The 17,500-nt window shown below is 42.3% G+C and overlaps 1 protein-coding gene across 2 annotated transcripts in view; it reads left to right on the forward strand.

Annotated features, from left to right (window-relative positions):
• lrrc56 (leucine rich repeat containing 56) overlaps nucleotides 1-17,500 on the forward strand; it is a 351,577-nt gene that overhangs the window by 199,276 nt on the left and 134,801 nt on the right. For both annotated transcript variants that reach the window (XM_073049966.1, XM_073049967.1), the window contains 5 exons: nucleotides 6,483-6,660; nucleotides 7,350-7,532; nucleotides 7,896-7,960; nucleotides 11,340-11,479; nucleotides 15,955-16,136. In XM_073049966.1, coding sequence (XP_072906067.1) covers nucleotides 6,483-6,660; nucleotides 7,350-7,532; nucleotides 7,896-7,960; nucleotides 11,340-11,479; nucleotides 15,955-16,136 — 748 coding nt within the window. The remainder of the gene's footprint in view (nucleotides 1-6,482; nucleotides 6,661-7,349; nucleotides 7,533-7,895; nucleotides 7,961-11,339; nucleotides 11,480-15,954; nucleotides 16,137-17,500) is intronic.

A 17,500-nucleotide genomic window follows, 5' to 3' on the forward strand; every position in this document is an offset into this window, starting at 1 on the left:
ATTGAAACCTATTGAATGGTAAAAGGCCTTGATACAGTGGATGTGGAGAGGATATTTCCAACATTGGGAGAGTCTAAGATCAGAATATACAGCCTCAGAAAAGAGGGTTGTCCTTTTGGAATGGAGATGTAGAGGAATTTCTTTCGCAAGAGAGTGGTGAATCTGTGGAATTCTTTGCCACAGGCAGCTGGGGAGGCCAACTCTTTCTGTATCTTTAAGGCAGAGGTTAATAGATTCATGATTGGTCATGGCATGAAGTGATGCGGAGGCAAGGCAGGAGATTGAGGCTGAGATGAAAAATGGATCAGCCATGATGAAATGGTGGAATAGACTCAGTGGGCCAAATGGCCTTATTGTGCTCCTGCATCTTATAGTATTGTTGTACTTTAATAATAAACTTACTTAGAACTTTGAGGAATTGGTAGATTTGTTGAGCAGAGCACATATGATTGGATTTCTGGTTTAACCAAGGTATTATTGAAGCGAATGGTCCTGAGGTTTCTTAAAGGATTTCAACTGCTGAATGAAATTAAAGGCTTTCCCTCAAACAGCAAGAAGAGTTCTTCACTGATCACAACTTTCATGATGTGAACACTTAACATTGTGTGAATTCAAAAGTTCAAATTAAATTTATAATAAAAGTATGTATATGTTACTATATACTGACCTGAAACTTACTTTCTTCCAGGCATTTATAGGAAAATAAAGAAATGCAATAGAATTTACAAAAAATATACATAAACAAAGAGCAACAAATGACCAACGTGCAAAAGAAGACAAATTATGTAAATAACAATAATACTAAGAACATGAGTTGTCTGCAGATCAATGAAATTAGAGTGCATAAATACTGAGGCAATCTACGGTCTATTAATAATAGCTGCTTTAATGGATTGGGTAATGGGCCCTCTTTAACTTGAGTACTTTACATTGGTTGGGCTAGTTAATAGTATTTCTCTGGGATTGAAACAGTACTGTGCATTATTTAATTGATGCTGCTGGCTAAAGTGGGGTTTCACAGAAGGAAGATCATTCGAGAACATGTGTCCGTGAGATTTAGGTATTTTTTAACATTATTTTGAAAGGTCAAATCTGTGAGGGTGTAATCTGGAATTATGTGAACAGAGCAGATATTAATTCAAACAAGAATTAATCTTCAGTTTTTATTGTAAATTGCAGGCAGTAGGTAGAATTTAAAGGTACAGGCTGGCCCTCAGTCTAAGAGATTGCATATGGATCAGCCAAATTTAAGACAATGGGGTTGCGTTAATAGCCCTGCATCAACTGTGGGTCTAAGGAATTTGCACCATTGTAACATTGTGAACATCGTGTAAATTCAGGGAAGTTTGTAACTAGTTTGTCCCAGCCAAGGTATCTGAATGTTCAGAGGAGTCTCCCACTGTAGATATACAATGCAAAGGAAATATTGTCAACCCAAAATACAAAGTACAAAGTTCAAAGTAAATTCTATTATCAAAGTACCAATATGTCACCATATACAACCCAGAGATTCATTTTCTTATGGGCATACTCAGTTAATCTATAGAATAATAACTGTAACAGGATCAATGAAAGATCAACCAGAGTGCAGAAGACAACAAACTGTGCAAATGAAAATATAAATAAATAGCAATAAATAATGAGAACATGAAAACATGAGATAAAGAGTCCTTAAAAGTGCAATAATTGATTATGGGAACATTTCATTGATGGGGCAAGTGAGTGTAATTATCCCCTTTTATTCAACAGCCTGATGGTTGAGGGGTAGTAACTATTCTTGAACCTGGTGGTGCAGGTCCTGAGGCTCTTGTACCTTTTACCTAATGGTAGCAGAAGAAGAGATCATGACCTGGGAGACAGGGATCTCTGATGATGGATGCTGCTTTCCTACAACAGTGTTTCATGTAGATCTGCTCAGTTATTGGGAGGGGTTAACCTATGATGTACTGAGTCAAATCCACTAATTTTGTAGGTTTTTTCATTCCAAGGCATTGGTGTTTCTAAACCAGGCCATGATGCACCCAGTCAATGCACTCTTCACTACACATCAGTTGAAGTTTATTAAATTTTAGATGTCCTGCCGAATCTCCATAGACTCAAAAGGAAGTAGAGGTGCTGGCTTGCTTTCTTTGCAATTGGACTTACATGCTGGGTCCAGGACAGGTCCTCTGAAATAGTAACACCCAGGAATTTAATGTTCATAACCCTCGCCACCTCTGATCCTCTGCTGCGGACTGTCTCATGGACATCTGGTTTCCATCTCCTGAAGTCTATAGTCACCTACGCTCTGTCCGCCAGAGAAAGCAGGATCTCCCAGTGGCCACACATTTTAATTCCTCGTCCCATTCCCATTCTGATATGTCTATCCATGGCCTCCTCTACTGTCAAGATGAAGCCACACTCAGGTTGGAGGAACAACAACAAAAAAAAAATTGGATAGGTATATGGACAGGAAAGGAATGGAGGGTTATGGGCAGAGTGCAGGTCGGTGGGACTAGGTGAGAGTAAGCATTCGGCACAGACTAGAAGGGCCGAGATGGCCTGTTTCTGTGCTGTAATTGTTATATGTAACACCTTATATTCTGTCTGGGTAGCCTCCAACCTGGTGGCATGAACATTGATTTCTCTAACTTCTGTTAATGCCCCTCCTCCCCTTCTTACCCCATCCCTGATTTATTTATTTTCCCTTCCCTCCTTTTTTTCTCTCTCTCTGCCCATCACTCTTTGCCTGTTCTCCATTTCCCTCTGGTGCTCCTCTCCCCCTTTCTTTCTCCCTAGGCCTCCCGTCCCATGATCCTTTCCCTTTTCCAGCTCTGTATCACTTTCGCCAATCACCTTTCCAGCTCTTAGCTTCACCCCACTCCCTCCTGTCTTCTCGTATCATTTCGGATTTCCCCCTCCCCCCACTTTCAAATTTCTTACTATCTTCTCTTTCAGTTAGACCTGATGAAGGGTCTCGTCCCGAAATGTCAACAGTGCTTCTCCCTATAGATGCTGCCTGGCCTGCTGCATTCCACCAGCATTTTGTGTGTGTTGCTTGAATTTCCAGCATCTGCAGATTTCCTCGTGTTTGCGTATAACAACATGATGTTGTTAAGTTTGTGGGACTCTACTGGGTATCTCCAGAAGAATACCTGTTTGTGATGATGATTAAGGACACCTATATCACCAGCTTTAGTGTCTCTCTGGTGACTTTGATCACAATCACAACAGCTGATGCTGATGGAAGACTAGTTTCTGATTTTTGGCCTTTGACTGAATTGGTTTCATTTTCAGAATGGGGAAGACTGTTCCAGACAGGAAGGAGATGGTGTTACTGATTGGAGAATGAGTGTCTCTCCACAGAACTTCACTCCCCATAGTATAGGTGGTGTTCCCTGCGTTCCACCAATTCCTCATCCTCTCCTCTATTATATCAGAATCTGAATCAGCATGGGGGGGGTGGGGGTGGAAGTGTCAGAGTCAGACTCTCCACCAGAGTACCAGAGGCAGTGTGCTGCAGCTGGAGTCAATGCTGCCCCACGGATTTCGCTTGGCAGAAGACAAGCTACGTATATTGTGTTCAACTGGAGACTGATTTAACATTCATGATTCAGGGACTTGGACTATAGATTTTTTGTGTGTGACTGTATTTTACTGTTATCTTATTTGTGCCTTGTGCTATGTGTAACTGTTGGTACTGTGTTTTGCACCTTGGCCTCAGAGTAACGTTGTTTTATTTGGCTGTATTCATATGTATGAATGAATGAATGACAATTAAACTTGAACTTGAATCCAAATAAAAAACACAAAATGCTGGCAGAACTCAGCAGGCCAGACAGCATCTAATGGGAGGAGGTAATAACGACGTTTCGGGCCGAAACCCTTCATCAGGAGTGAAGTAACATTGGATGGTCGAGGGGGGATAAGAAGTGGGGGGAGGGATAAAGTAGAGAGCTGGGAAGTGATAGGCTGGAGGGAAATGGGCTAGGGGGAAGGTGGAGAATTATGGGAAATAAAAGAGAAAGAAAGGTAGGGCTGGGGGGAGAGATTATAGTGAGGGGGGGAAAAAGAGAGAGAAAGAGAACCAGACTAAAATAATAGATAGGGGTGGGGGGCAGGGGTATCAACGGAGGTCAGTGAGTTGGATGTTCATGCCGGCAGGAAGGAGGCTACCTAGGCAGGAGATAAGGTATTGCTCCATCAACCTGTGTGTGGCCTCATCTTGACGGTAGAGGAGGCCATGGACAGACATGTCGGAATGGGAGTGGTCTGTGGAATTGAAGTGTGTGACCACAGGGAGATCCTGCCACTGCTGGAGGACCGAGCGCCGGTGTTCAGCGAAATGGTCTCCCGGTCTGCGGTGGGTCTCCCCAATGTATAAATGGCCACATTGGGAGCACCGGATACAGTATATCACCCCAGTTGACTCGCAGGTGAAGTGGTGCCTCACCTGAAAGGACTGTCTGGGGCCTGGGATGGTGGTGAGGGAAGAAGTGTGGGGGCAGGTGTAGCACTTCTTCTGTTTGCAGGGATGAGTGCCAGGAGGGAGGTCGGTGGGGAGGGATGGGGGGGATGAATGGACAAGGGAGTCGCGTAGGGAGCGATCCCTGCGGAAAGCTGAGAGTGGGGGGGAGGGGAAGATGTGGTTGGTGGTGGGATCACGTAGGATGTGGCGGAAGTTACGGAGGATTATGCGTTGGATCTGTAGGCTGGTAGGGTGATAGGTGACTCTATCCCTGGTGGGCTGGTGGGGGGATGGGGTGTGGGCAGAGGTGCATGAAATACGGGAGACGCGATGGAGGGAAGAGTTGATAGTGGACGAAGGGAAGCCCCTTTCTTTAAAAAAGGAAGTCATCTCCTTTGTCCTGGAATGAAAGGCCTCATCCTGAGAGCAGATGCGGCGGAGGCGGAGGATTCCTAGAATGCCACACGCAGGTCGATGGAGCAATACCTTATCTCCCGCCTAGGTAGCCTCCTTCCTGCCGGCATGAACATCCAACTCACTGATCTCCATTGATACTCCTGCCCCCCACCCTTACCCCCATCCCTATCTATTATTTTAGTCTGGTTCTCTTTCTCTCTCTTTTTGCCCCCTCACTATAATCTCTCCTCCCAGCCCTACCTTTCTTTCTCTTTTATTTCCCATAATTCTCCACCTTCTCCCTAGCCCATTTCCCTCCAGCCTATCACTTCCCAGCTCTCTATCCCTCCCCCCACTTCTTATCCCCCCCCCCCCCCAACCATCCCATGTTACTTCACTCCTGATGAAGGGTTTCGGCCCGAAACGTTGTTATTACCTCCTCCCATAGATGCTGTCTGGCCTGCTGAGTTCTGCCAGCATTTTGTGTTTTTTATTTATTTCCAGTATCTGCAGATTCATTTGTGTTGCCTTTGAACTTGAATCCAGTTCATTATCTCTCACATATGTTGTGAAATTTGTTCTTTTGTAAAAACAGTACAGTGCAATACATAAAATATACCATAAATTGTAACAAATATGTTAAAAGAGAGCAAAAATATAGCAAGCTGGTTCTTATCGTTTAGTAGAGTGTTCAGCTATCTGATGGCAAGAGAAGAAGATGCTGTTCCTAAAATATTATACATGTGACTTCAGGCTCCTGTACCTCTTCTCTGATGGTAGTTAATGAGAAAAGGACATGTCTGGGATGGTGGGGTCCTTCAAAATGGATGACACTTTTTTGAAGCACCACCTTTTGAAGATGTCCTCAATGATGGAGAGGCTCTGTACCCATGACAGAGCTGGCTGAGTGTACAGTCCTCTGCAGCTTTTTCCTATCCTGTGCAGTGGCCTCTCCATACCAGACAATGATGCAACTATTCAGAATGCTCTCCATCTTACATCTGTAAAAATTTGCTGGAATTTTTGATGACATACCAAATCTCCTCAAACTCCTAATGAAATATAGCCACTGTCTTTTTGGCAATTGCATTAATATGTTGGGCCCTGGATGGATCTACAGAGATGTTAACATCCAGGAACTTGAAACTGTTCACCCTTTCCACCACTGACCCCCTTGGTAGGAACTGGTGTGTATTCTGTAAACTTCCCCTTCCTGAAGTCCACAATCAGTTCCCTAGTGTTAATGACGTTGACTGCAAGATTATTGTTGCAACACCACTCAACCAGCTGACCCATCTCACTCCTGTACACATTCTAAGTATAGCATACTTGCTTTTATTATTTGAGTCCAAAGCATTGAGTTTGCGACTAGGGATGTCAGATTACGCTTATAGAGAACACTGCAGATTATTAATTTATTAATGGGATGTGGGAGTTCCAGGTAAGCCAGTATTTATTGCCATTCCTAACTGCTCTTGAGAGAGTGGTGTTGTGCTGTGGCAGTGATTGTGGTGAATCTGCTGCCACAATGTGGTTGGAAGGGAGAATTCCACTCCACATTAACATTTCAAGGGGTGTTGCTGATATTCAGAAATCACCCTGAAAGTAATTGCAATTTTGTTCTTTTCTGTGACCTCAGGATTCAAATGCTAACTACAGGAAGGTAGTCAGCAAGCTAATTCCACACTTGAAGTATTTGGACGATATTCCTGTGAGTGAGAGCTGTACTCGGTCTAACCATACCGCCAGTGAGGACTGGCTGATTGTGAAAGAAGCAATTAAGGATGGAATCTCGGCCAAGGACCTTGGAAATCTAGGTCTGTTGAAAAACTCATGAAAAGCACCACACTTATCCGTGAAATGTGCTCATTAACAGAAAAGGCAGAATCATCTCTCATTACTTGTTAAACACTTACTTGTGCTGCTAATATCTGTGACAAATGTTGAAATGGATCAGTAAATTACCAGAGACTAGTTCAACCAAAATGAAATAACTCCCAGCCTTTAACTTAAACCCTCCAAATGTAACACGTTTTAGTTAATATATTTATTAGAAATACCATAAGAAACAAAACACTAATCATCTGGCAAAATTACAAAGAAAAATATCTTATGAAGATAGGTTGAGTGATTCATGGCTTTTCTCTTTGGAGTGAAGGAGGATAAGAGGTGACTTGATAGAGGTGTACAAGATAAGAGGTATAGATAGAGTGGACAGATATTTTCCCAGGGCAGAAGTGGCTAATACAAGGGGGCATAAGTTTAAGGTGATTCAATAAAAGTATTAGGGGGTGTTAGAAGTATTGGGTGCATGGAACATCCTGCCAGGGGTGGTGATAGAGGCAAGTACATTATAGATAAGCACATGGATGATAGGAAGATGGACGGATATGTGGAAGGGAAGGTTAGATTGATCTTAGTGTAGGTTAAAGAGTTGGCTCAACATCATGGGCTGAAGGATCTGTACTGTTCCATCTTCTAAAACAATTATTTTGAATGCACACAGATGCTGTTGTTGGCCCAGGGAGATCAGCTTCTTGGCAGCATCAAACCTCTTCATCTACGAGACGGTCGACCTGTCAGAGACCCTACAGTGCTGGGAGAGTCTCCACACTGTTACCCACTGGCACCTACAGGACAGGAGCTGCTGACAACTGGCTTCAAGATGGTGCCAGTGACCTAACACACGGTACAGCGTTCCAGTTCATTCTGTATTTCACCATTTCTGAAGTACTTGTGATGTAACCTTTCTATGCAGTGATATTTCATGTTTTCAACTCAAGTTCAACTTCATTTTATTGACATTCAGCCTAGTTTACCCCAAATGAAACAACATTCTTCTGGACCAAGGTGCACAACACATGACATATAATTCACACACATAATGCATAAAGTAATATTACCACAAATAATAAAGTCTATTTATGATACAAGTTAGAAAGTAAACAGTATAAGCTACTGTCACTTCATACGTGATGAGACCTGGGTGGTGGCAGGGAGTACAGTAGTCTTATGGCCTGGGGGAACAGTGATGTCTCATTTCTGTACCCAGGTACGGGAAGCATCTTTTGTGGAAATCCTGTCACAGCTCTCCGTGCAAGAAAGAAGAAACAAGGTGTAAGGTTTTTATTCACTGTTAATTGAATTAAGTTTGAGATGAAGTGGTGCTGTACCCAAGGTAGTGAAGAAATAGAGTTAAATCCTTCAACAGATGCTACATCTGATTCAAGGTTGTTTAATATCATTTCCAGTGCACAAGCACTCCCAATCTGATGCAGCACAAAGCTACTCACAATAAGATAAAGAACACAATAATTAAAAAAACACAATAATTTTAAGTACATAACTCAGAAGGCACAATATATATACATCCCAAAGTTGAAGAAGTATTCTGAAGGAAAGATGACACAGCCATGGCTAACAAGAGAAGTCAAAGCCAACATAAAAGCCAAAGAGAAGGCATATGATAGAGCAAAGATTAGTAGGAAGCTAGAAGACTGGGAAGCTTTCAAATACCACCAGAAGGCAACTAAAACAGTCATTAAGGAGGCAAAGATGGAATACAAAAGTAAGTTAGCCAGTAATATTAAAGAGGCTACCAAAAGTTTCTACGGATACGTAAAGTGTGAAAGAGAGTTGAGAGTGGATATCGGATGGCTGGAAAATGAAGCTGCAGAGGTAATAATGGGGGGGACAAAGAAATTGTGGACTAACTAAATAAGTATTTTGCATCAGTCTTCACAGTGGAAGATGCTAACAGTATGGTGGAAGTTCCAGGTGACAGGAGCCATGAAGTGTGTGAAGTAGTAATAATCTTTCAAGAATCACTTGATTCTGGAATGGTTCCAGAAGACTGAAAATTGCAAACACTTTAAGAAGGGAGCAAGGCAGAAGAATGGAAATTATCAGCCAGTTTGTCTGACTTCACTGGTTGGGAAGATGCTGGAGTCAACTATAAGGATGTGGTCTCGGGGTACTTGGAGTCATATGATAAAATAGGCCGTTGTCAGCATGGTTTCCTCAAGGGAAAATCTTGCCTGACGTATCTGTTGGAATTCTTTGAAGAAGTAACAAGCAGGATAGACAAAAGAGAATTGGTGGATGTTGTGTACTTTGATTTTCAGAAGGCCTTTGACAAGATGCCATAATGAGGCTGCTTAACAAGTTAAAAGCCCATGGTATTAAAGGAAAGATAGTAGCATGGATAGAGCATTGTCTGATTGGCAGGAGGCAAAGACTGGGAATAAAGGGAGCCTTTTCTGGTTGCTGTTGGTGTCTAGTAGTGTTCCACAGAGGTCTGTGTTGGATTAATTCTTTTTACATTTTATGTCAATGATTTGAATGTTGGAATTGATGGCTTTGTTGCAAAGTTTGCAGACAATATGAAGATAGATGGAGGGGCAGGTAGTTTTGAGGAAGTTAAGAGGCTACAGAAGGACAGACAGATTAGGAGAATGGACAAAAAAAAGGCAGATGAAATACAGTGTCAGGTCATGCACTTTGGTAAAAGAAATGAAAGGGTTGACTATTTTCTAAATGGAGAGAAAATACAAAAAACTGAGTTGCAAAGAGACTTGTGCAGGATTCCCTAAAGGTTAATTTGCTGGTTGAGTCTGTGGTGAGGAAAGCAAATGCAATGTTCGCATTCATTTCAAGAGGACTGGAATATAAAAGCAAGGATGTAATGTTGAGACTTTATAAAACAATGGTGAGGGCTCACTTGGAGTACTGAGAGAAAAGTTTTGAACAGCTTGTCATATGAAAAGCATTTGATGACTCTGGTCCTGAAGTCACTGGAATTCAGAAGAATGAGAGGTGACCTCATTGAAACCTATCAAATGGTAAAAGGCCTTGACAGAGTGGATGTGGAGAGGATGTTTCCTATGGTGGGAGAGTGTAAGACCAGAGGACACAGCCTCAGAATAGAGGGACATCCTTTTTAGAACAAAGATAAGGAGGAATTTCTTGAACCAACAAGTGGTGAATCTGTGGAATTCATTGCCACAGGCAGCTGTGGAGGCTGTCTATAAGTATATTTAAGGCAGAGGTTGATAGATTCTTGACTGGTCAGGGCATGAAGGGATATGGGGAAAAGGCAGGAGATTGGGCCTGAGAGGAAAAATGATGAAATAGTGCAATGGACTCAATGGGCCAAATGGCCTAATCTTATGATCATAAATGTTGAAATGTTGATCCAGATGTTTATAATATTATGAGAGGCTAGGATAAGGTTAGTGGTTAGGATAACATAGACCTCTATCAGGTCACCTCTCATCCTCTGCCACTCCAAGGAGAAAAGGCCAAGTTCACTTAACCTATTCTCATAGGGCATGCTCCCCAATCCAGACAACATTCTTGTAAATCTCCTCTGCACCCTTTCTGTAGTTTCCACATCCTTCCTGCAGTGAGGTAACCAGAACTGAACACAGTACTCCAAGTGGGTTCTGACCAGGGTCCTATACAGCTGTAACATTACCTCTCAGCTCTTAAACTCAGTCCCACGGTTGATGAAGGCCAATGCACTGTATTGCCAATGCACACACAGTCAACCTGCGCAGCAGCTTTGAGTGTCCTATGGACTTGGACCCCAAGATCCCTCTGATCCTCCACACTGCCAAGAGTCTTACCATTAGTACTATATTCTGCCATTATATTTGACCTACCGAAATGAACCACCTCACACTTATCTGGGTTGAACCCCATCTGCCATTTCTCAGCCCAGTTTTGCATCCTATCGATTTCCTGCTGTAACCTCTGACAGGCCTCCACACTATCCACAACATCCCTAACTATCCCATCAGCAAATTATCTAAGCCATCCCTCTTCCTCCTCATCAAGGTCATTTATAAACATCATGAAGAGGAGTCCCAGAACAGATCCCTGAGGCACACCATTGGTCACCGACCTCCATACAGAATATGACCCATCTACAACCACTCTTTGCCTTCTGTGGGCAAGTCAGTTCTGGATCCACAAAGCAATGTCCCCTGGGATCCCATGCCTCCTTACTTTCTCAATAAGCCTTGCATGGGGTACCTCACCAAATGCCTTGCTGAAATCCATATACACTACATCTACTGCTCTTCCTTCATCAACGTGTTTAGACACATCCTCAAAAAATTCAATCAGGCTTGTAAGGCATAACCTGATTAGATTAGATTCTTTTTCCCAATGTAGAAATGTCAAATACTAGAGGACATACATTTAAGGTGAGAGGGAGAAATGCGTGGGGCAGGGTTTTTTTCACACAGGAAGTGGTGGGTGCTTGGAACACACTGCTGGAGTGATGATATAAAGGTGTTTAAGAGGCTGTTAGTGAGACACATATATATTCAGGAATGGAGGGATATGGACAACATTCAGACAGAAGAGATATAGTTGAATTTGGCATCAAATTCAGCATAGACTTTGTGGGCAAAAAGGCCTGTTCCTGTGCTGTTCCAATTACCAATGAAGGTTGAAATTCCCATTAATATTCCTTCCTCTCCATTTACAGTCATCTTGTACTGGGACAAGCAATTGGTTCAGTCATTTTACCCACTCACCAGAACACACATATGATTCTCTGGAAATCGACAGCAGGACACGAGAAGATATTTTTGCAGAGCTAAGGGCCTGGAGAGCAGAACATCACAGGTAGGTTTGTCCCAGTGTCTGCAGACACACCTGATCGTCAGTTACGCAGGCCAACAAATAGCTGGAGGGAAAGCTGTCCTTGATGAAGTGGCTTCACTCAATACTTGACCCTTCTGCCTGCTGTGTGTTTCAATCACTCACAGTTTGCATTTTAGCAATGTATTCTGTATGCTGACATACAACATTGTGCAAAGCCTTATGCATGCCCGATATTTCATATAAATTTCATTTTAGATGTTTAGTTTTTTGTCCTCTTCATTCATGTGTCAATAGAAATGAGCAAATTTTCAATTTCCAAGCATTCATTTACCAAAAAATTAAATGTTACAGAGAATATTTTGTATTTCATTAAGAAAGTAACATATTAAATAATAGACCACTTTTCAAATTAAAAAAAAACTCTTGATTACCTTGTAGGTATATAGCCCAGTGCATGATTAAACAAACATAATAATTAGGATGTTAATGATCTATGCCATCAGGAGCTGAATGAACTAAACTGATTAAATGTAACAGAAACGGGTGTAGAAGAAATCAAACTGGGTGAAGGACAATCAAACTAAAAGGTGAGGGTGTGGCAGATATGACAGTTTAACCTTCTTAAACCATGGCAAGAGTGAGCAGAACAACAGGACACAAGGTGGTCATCCTGAATCAGCAAGGCCTTTCCCAAGCAGAAATTTCACAACAGACAGGAGTTTCAAGATGTGCTGTCTAAGCTGTCCTGAAGAAGTACAAAGAAATGTGCAAGGTTGAGGACCAGAAACACAGTGGTCAGTCATGGAAATGGAATGCAGCAGACAAGAGAAACATTAAACTGATATCTCTTCTAAGTTGGAAGAAGTCCAGCACTGATATCAGCTCTGAACTCTCAGAAACCACTGGACCCAAGTACACCCCTCCACCATCCAGAGAATTGCTGCTAAAAAGCTATCCCTCTGAAGTGGAAACAAAGCCAAGAAGCTCATATAATCACAAAAACACAAGGACTAGGGTGCTGAACAATGGCAGCAAGTGCTCTGGACTGACAAGTCAAAATTTGACATTTTTTGGCTGGAACAGGAGGTAGTTTGTCAATTGAAGTGCTGGTGAGCACTACATGGATGAATGTCTGTAGCTAGCACGGCGGAGGTTCCCTGCAGGTTTGGGGCTGCATATCTGCAAATGGAGTTGGCGATCTAGTTGGAATTAATGGGATGCTCAATGCTGAGATGTACAAACAAAATCTCATCCATCACACACCACCATCAGGGAGGTGTCCGATTGGTCTCAGCTTCATCCTGCAGCAAGGCAATGACTTAAAGCACACGGCCAAGATCATAAAGAACTATCTTCAGTGAAAAGAGCAAGGAGCTCTGCAACACACACAATATGCTGAAGGTCCTGATGAAGAGTCTCAGCCCAAAACATTGACTATACTCTTTTCCATAGATGCTGCCTGGCTTGCTGAGTTCCTCCAGTGTTTTGTGTCTGTTGCTGGGATTTTCAGCATCTGCAGCTTTTTTCTTGCTTGAGTTCTGCAACAGATGGTATGGCTTCCACAGAGCCATGATCCCAGCATCATCTGGGATTACTTTGAGAGACAGATGCAAGTGGAACAGCCAAAGTCTGCAGAAAAACTGTGGCAAGTTCTCCAAGATGTTCAGAACAACCTACCAGCTGATTTTCTTAAAAAACTGAACGACAGTGAACCTAAGAGAATTGATGCAGTTTTAAAGGCAAAGGGTGGTCGCACCAAATATTGATTTGATTCAGGTTTTACTGCTTACTGTTCTTTGTAGTAAATTTTTAATATGTAGAAACTTTTCATTACAATATTTTGAAAACACCTTTGCTTTACAGAATTTTTTTACATGTGCCTAAACTTTTGCGCAGTACTGTTTATGTACTTTGATAATAAATTTACTTTGAACTTTAAACGTTCCTCCCAATCTCTCCAACTCTCTCCCTTTAAGATCCCACACTTGATCTAGGGTAGGTGCAATGAACCTTTACCGACTGCTGCCGGGGTATGTGTTTAGAGTTGTAGAGTCATGAAGTCACAGTACTTGGAAACAAGCTATTCAGCCCATGCTGAGATTGGTGCCTTCCCCAGCTAGTCCCACTTCAATTTAAAATCAGTTTTATAGTCGCTGATGCACTGTATGTCATGAAGTTTGTTGTTTTGCTGCAGCAGTACAGTGCAATACAAAATATTACTGTAAGTTACAAATAAATAGATAGTTCAAAAGGCAAATAATGAGGTGGAGTTGACATTCATAAACTTTTCCTGTGCATGCATGAACCTGTCCAAATATATTTTAATTGTTATAATTGTATCCACTTCCTTTGGCAGCTTGTTCCATACACTCACCACTGTCTGCTTAATAAAGTTGCCCCTCAACTCCTCTTTAAATCTTTCCCCTGTTACCCTAAACGATGAATTCTAGTTTTAGATTGTCCTGCACTGGGAGAAAAAAATTGTGACCATCTACCTTATCTTCATCCCTTGTGATTTTATACAACTCTTTAAGATCACCCATCAGCCCCCTGTGCTCCACAAGAAACAACACTTCACTATCAACCTCTTAACTTTTCCTTCATGCATGCATGGAGTAGGTGGGAACTATATTCATTATTTATTTAGTTACAGATACCATATTCATTATTTATTTATTAGAGTTAGTGAAAGCGCTGAGTGCCGGGAAGCAGCTGAGGTGAGCATGCTTTAAAAAGGTGCGCACATCAGGTACTCGGGTCAGTGTGATCGAGAAACCGTTGTAGCAAGAAGAGGAGGAGTGAAGGGCTCATGAGATAGTTGGCAGGGACAAATAAAAGGACTGGTAACTGAAGAGGAGTGGCCAGTGTGTGAGTGGTTCAGGGTAGGAGTGGAGCTTTGAGGCTATCGAGTGGCTCGATAGGCTTCGGCAAGCAGAGGCTGAGGACGAGCTTGCTCCAAGTGAGGTAAGGCCGTGTAAGTTCCTTTACTTAATTTAATTAACTTAGGAGTAGGTAACGGAGGCAGCAGTTAGGGCAGTTGAGTGCTCTGTTTGCAGTATGTGGGAAGTCAGGGACAGCACAATTGTCCCTGATGACTACACCTGTAAAAGGTGCATCCAGCAGCAGCTCCTGACAAACCAGTTTAGGGAACTGGAGCTGGAGCTGGATGAACTTTGGATCATTTGGGAGGCAGAGGCAGAAATAAACAGGAGTTACAGGGAGATAGTCACCCCTAAGAGTCAGGAGACAGGTAGCTGGGTATGCAATGTTCCAGATGTGGTCTAACTAAAGTTTTATAATGTTGCAACATAGCTTCCTGACTTTTGAACTCACTGCCTTGACTAATAAAGGCAAGCATGCCATATGCTTTCTTATCTATATGTGTTGCCACTTTCGGGGAGCTATGAACTAACATTGCTCACCAACACCGTTAAGGATCTTGCCCTTAATAGTGTACTGTCATTTTGCATTTGGCCCTCTAAGGTGCAACACTTCACATTTGGCCAGTTTAAACTCAATTTCTCCACCCATATCTGCAACTGATCTATATCCCGCTGTATTCTGTGCCAGTCATCTATGCTATCCACAATACCACCAATCCTTGTATCATTTACAAACTTACTCTGTCATCTACATTTTCATCCTGGTCATTTATATATATCACAAACAGCAGAGGTCCTAGTACAGATCTCTGTGGAACACCACCAATCACAGACCTCCAGCTAGAATAAGTCCTTTCAACCACCACCCTGTGTCATCTATGAGCAAGCCATTTCTAAATCCAAATAGCTAATTCAGTATGGAGCCAATGTATTTTAATCTTCTGGATGAACCTTCCCTGAGGGACCTTGTTAAATGCCTTACTAAAATCCATGTAGAGAACACCCACAGCTCATTCATTCGAAGCAATAGATTTTTGGGATTTAAGGGGGTCGAGGGATATTGTGATGTTGCAGGAAATTGGGGCTGAAGTATGAGATCCTGTGGTTGTAATAACTGATGGAGACCAGCAGAATTCTCATGTTCCCCAATAAAACCTATCTCTTCTGATCTAATATTTCTTCAACCAAATGGCAGCATAGTAGCATAGGGCTATTACAACACCAGTGACCTAGGTTCAATTCTGCTGCTGTCAGTAAGGAGTCTCTCTTTTCTTCCTGTGTCCATGTTCTCTGGTTTCCTCCAAGTTCCAAGGACATACCAGTTAGTAGGTTAATTGGTCAAATGGGTATAATTGGGTAGCACAGACTCGTTAGGTTGCAACGGCTGTTACTGTGCTGTATCTCTGAATAAAGTAAAAACTCTGTGTGTGTGTGTGAGTACAGAGATGTAGCAATTGGTCTCAGTGCTCACTAACTGAACATTAACGTGCATTTACACTTACCCTTGGCTAAAGGCCTCATCTAAGATACTATATTTCAAGAAAATTACCTTACCCAAACAAAAATCAATACCAAAAGCTGAACTTCTCTGACATTTCCTAACTCCTTCCAAAGGCGCCTCGAAGCTATTATTAAGGAACAAGAACCGCAGGTGTTGAAGATTCATCACAACGATGACAATGCTGTACAAGACAGTATCAATGAGGAGGAGATGATGACCATCAGCTCTAACGAATGGAGTGACCCAGTTTCACCAGAACCTGCGTACTCATCGCCTCTCCATCCTTCACCCCCAAGTAAGATGAATGTTTGATTTAATTGAGGAGTTTTGTTCTTTTTTAAAATCTTTGCATCCCCACAGAAGTGGGTATTGGTGCATGGCTAATGTATATTGACCAATCCTAATTGCTCCTGAACTAGATGGCTTGTTCAGCCACTTCAGAAGGTAGTTGAATCAAGCACATTAGCCAGACTGGCCAATTCATGATAAACTTCCTTCCATGAAGGATATTAATGAACCTTGATTTTAGAAACAGCTTTTCACACACTCAGCTTCTTAGGAACAACTTCTTCCCCACCACAACGGATTTCTGAACAGTCCATGAAACAAATTCCAAAGTAAGTCTATTATCAATTAACATATATGTCACCATATACAACCCGGAGATTAACTTTTCTACAGGCATTCACAGTGAATCCAATAACTATAATAGAATCAATGGAAGACTGCATGCAACAGGGCAGACAAACAACCTATATGCGTAAGACACTAAACTCTGCAAATACTAAAAAGAAGAGATAATAAATAAATAAATAGATTAGCAAACACAAAAAAAGCAAGCAAGCAATAAATATCAAGAGCATGAGATGAAAAGTCCTTGAAAAGTTCATAGGTTGTGGAAACAGTTCAATGATGGGGCGAATTGAAGTTGAGTGAAGTTATCTCCTTTGGTTTAAGAGCCTGATGGTTGAGGGTTTACAGCTGTTCCTGAACCTGGTGTTGTTGATTCTGAGGCTCATCTGCCTTCTCTCTGATGCGGGTGGTGGGGGGGGAGTCCCTGATGATGGATGCCACTTAACTGCAACAGTGCTTGTGCAGATGTGCTGAATGGTGGGGAGGGTTTTACCCGTGATAAACTGGGCCGTATCCACTCATGGGTTTTCCATTCAAGGGCATTGGTTTTTCCATACCAAGCTGTGATGCAACCAATCAATATGCTCTCCACCACATGTCTATTGAGGTTTGTCAAAGTGTTAAATATCATACTAATTCTTTGCAAACTTCTAAGGAAGTAGAGGCACTGCCATATTTTCTTTGTATTTGCACTTACGTGCTGGGCCTAGGACAGGTCCTCTGAAGTGATGGCACTGAGGAATATAAAGTTGCTTACCCTCCTTCGATGTCCCAACAAAGACCTGCTCATGGACCTCCAGTTTCCTCTCCTGAAGCCAATAATCAGCACTTAGTCTTGCTCTTGTGGCACCACTCAGCCAGATTTTCAATTTCCCTCCTATATGCTGATTCCTCATTAGCTTTGATTCGGCCAACAACAGTGGTGTTGTCAGCAAACTGCATTGGAGCTGTGCTTAGCCACACAGTCATAAGTGTAAACTGAGCAGAGCAGGGGCTGAGCACACAGCCTTGTGGCGCACCTGTGCT

The sequence above is a fragment of the Hemitrygon akajei genome, chromosome 6, assembly GCF_048418815.1.
Source record: "Hemitrygon akajei chromosome 6, sHemAka1.3, whole genome shotgun sequence".
NCBI lineage: Eukaryota > Metazoa > Chordata > Chondrichthyes > Myliobatiformes > Dasyatidae > Hemitrygon > Hemitrygon akajei.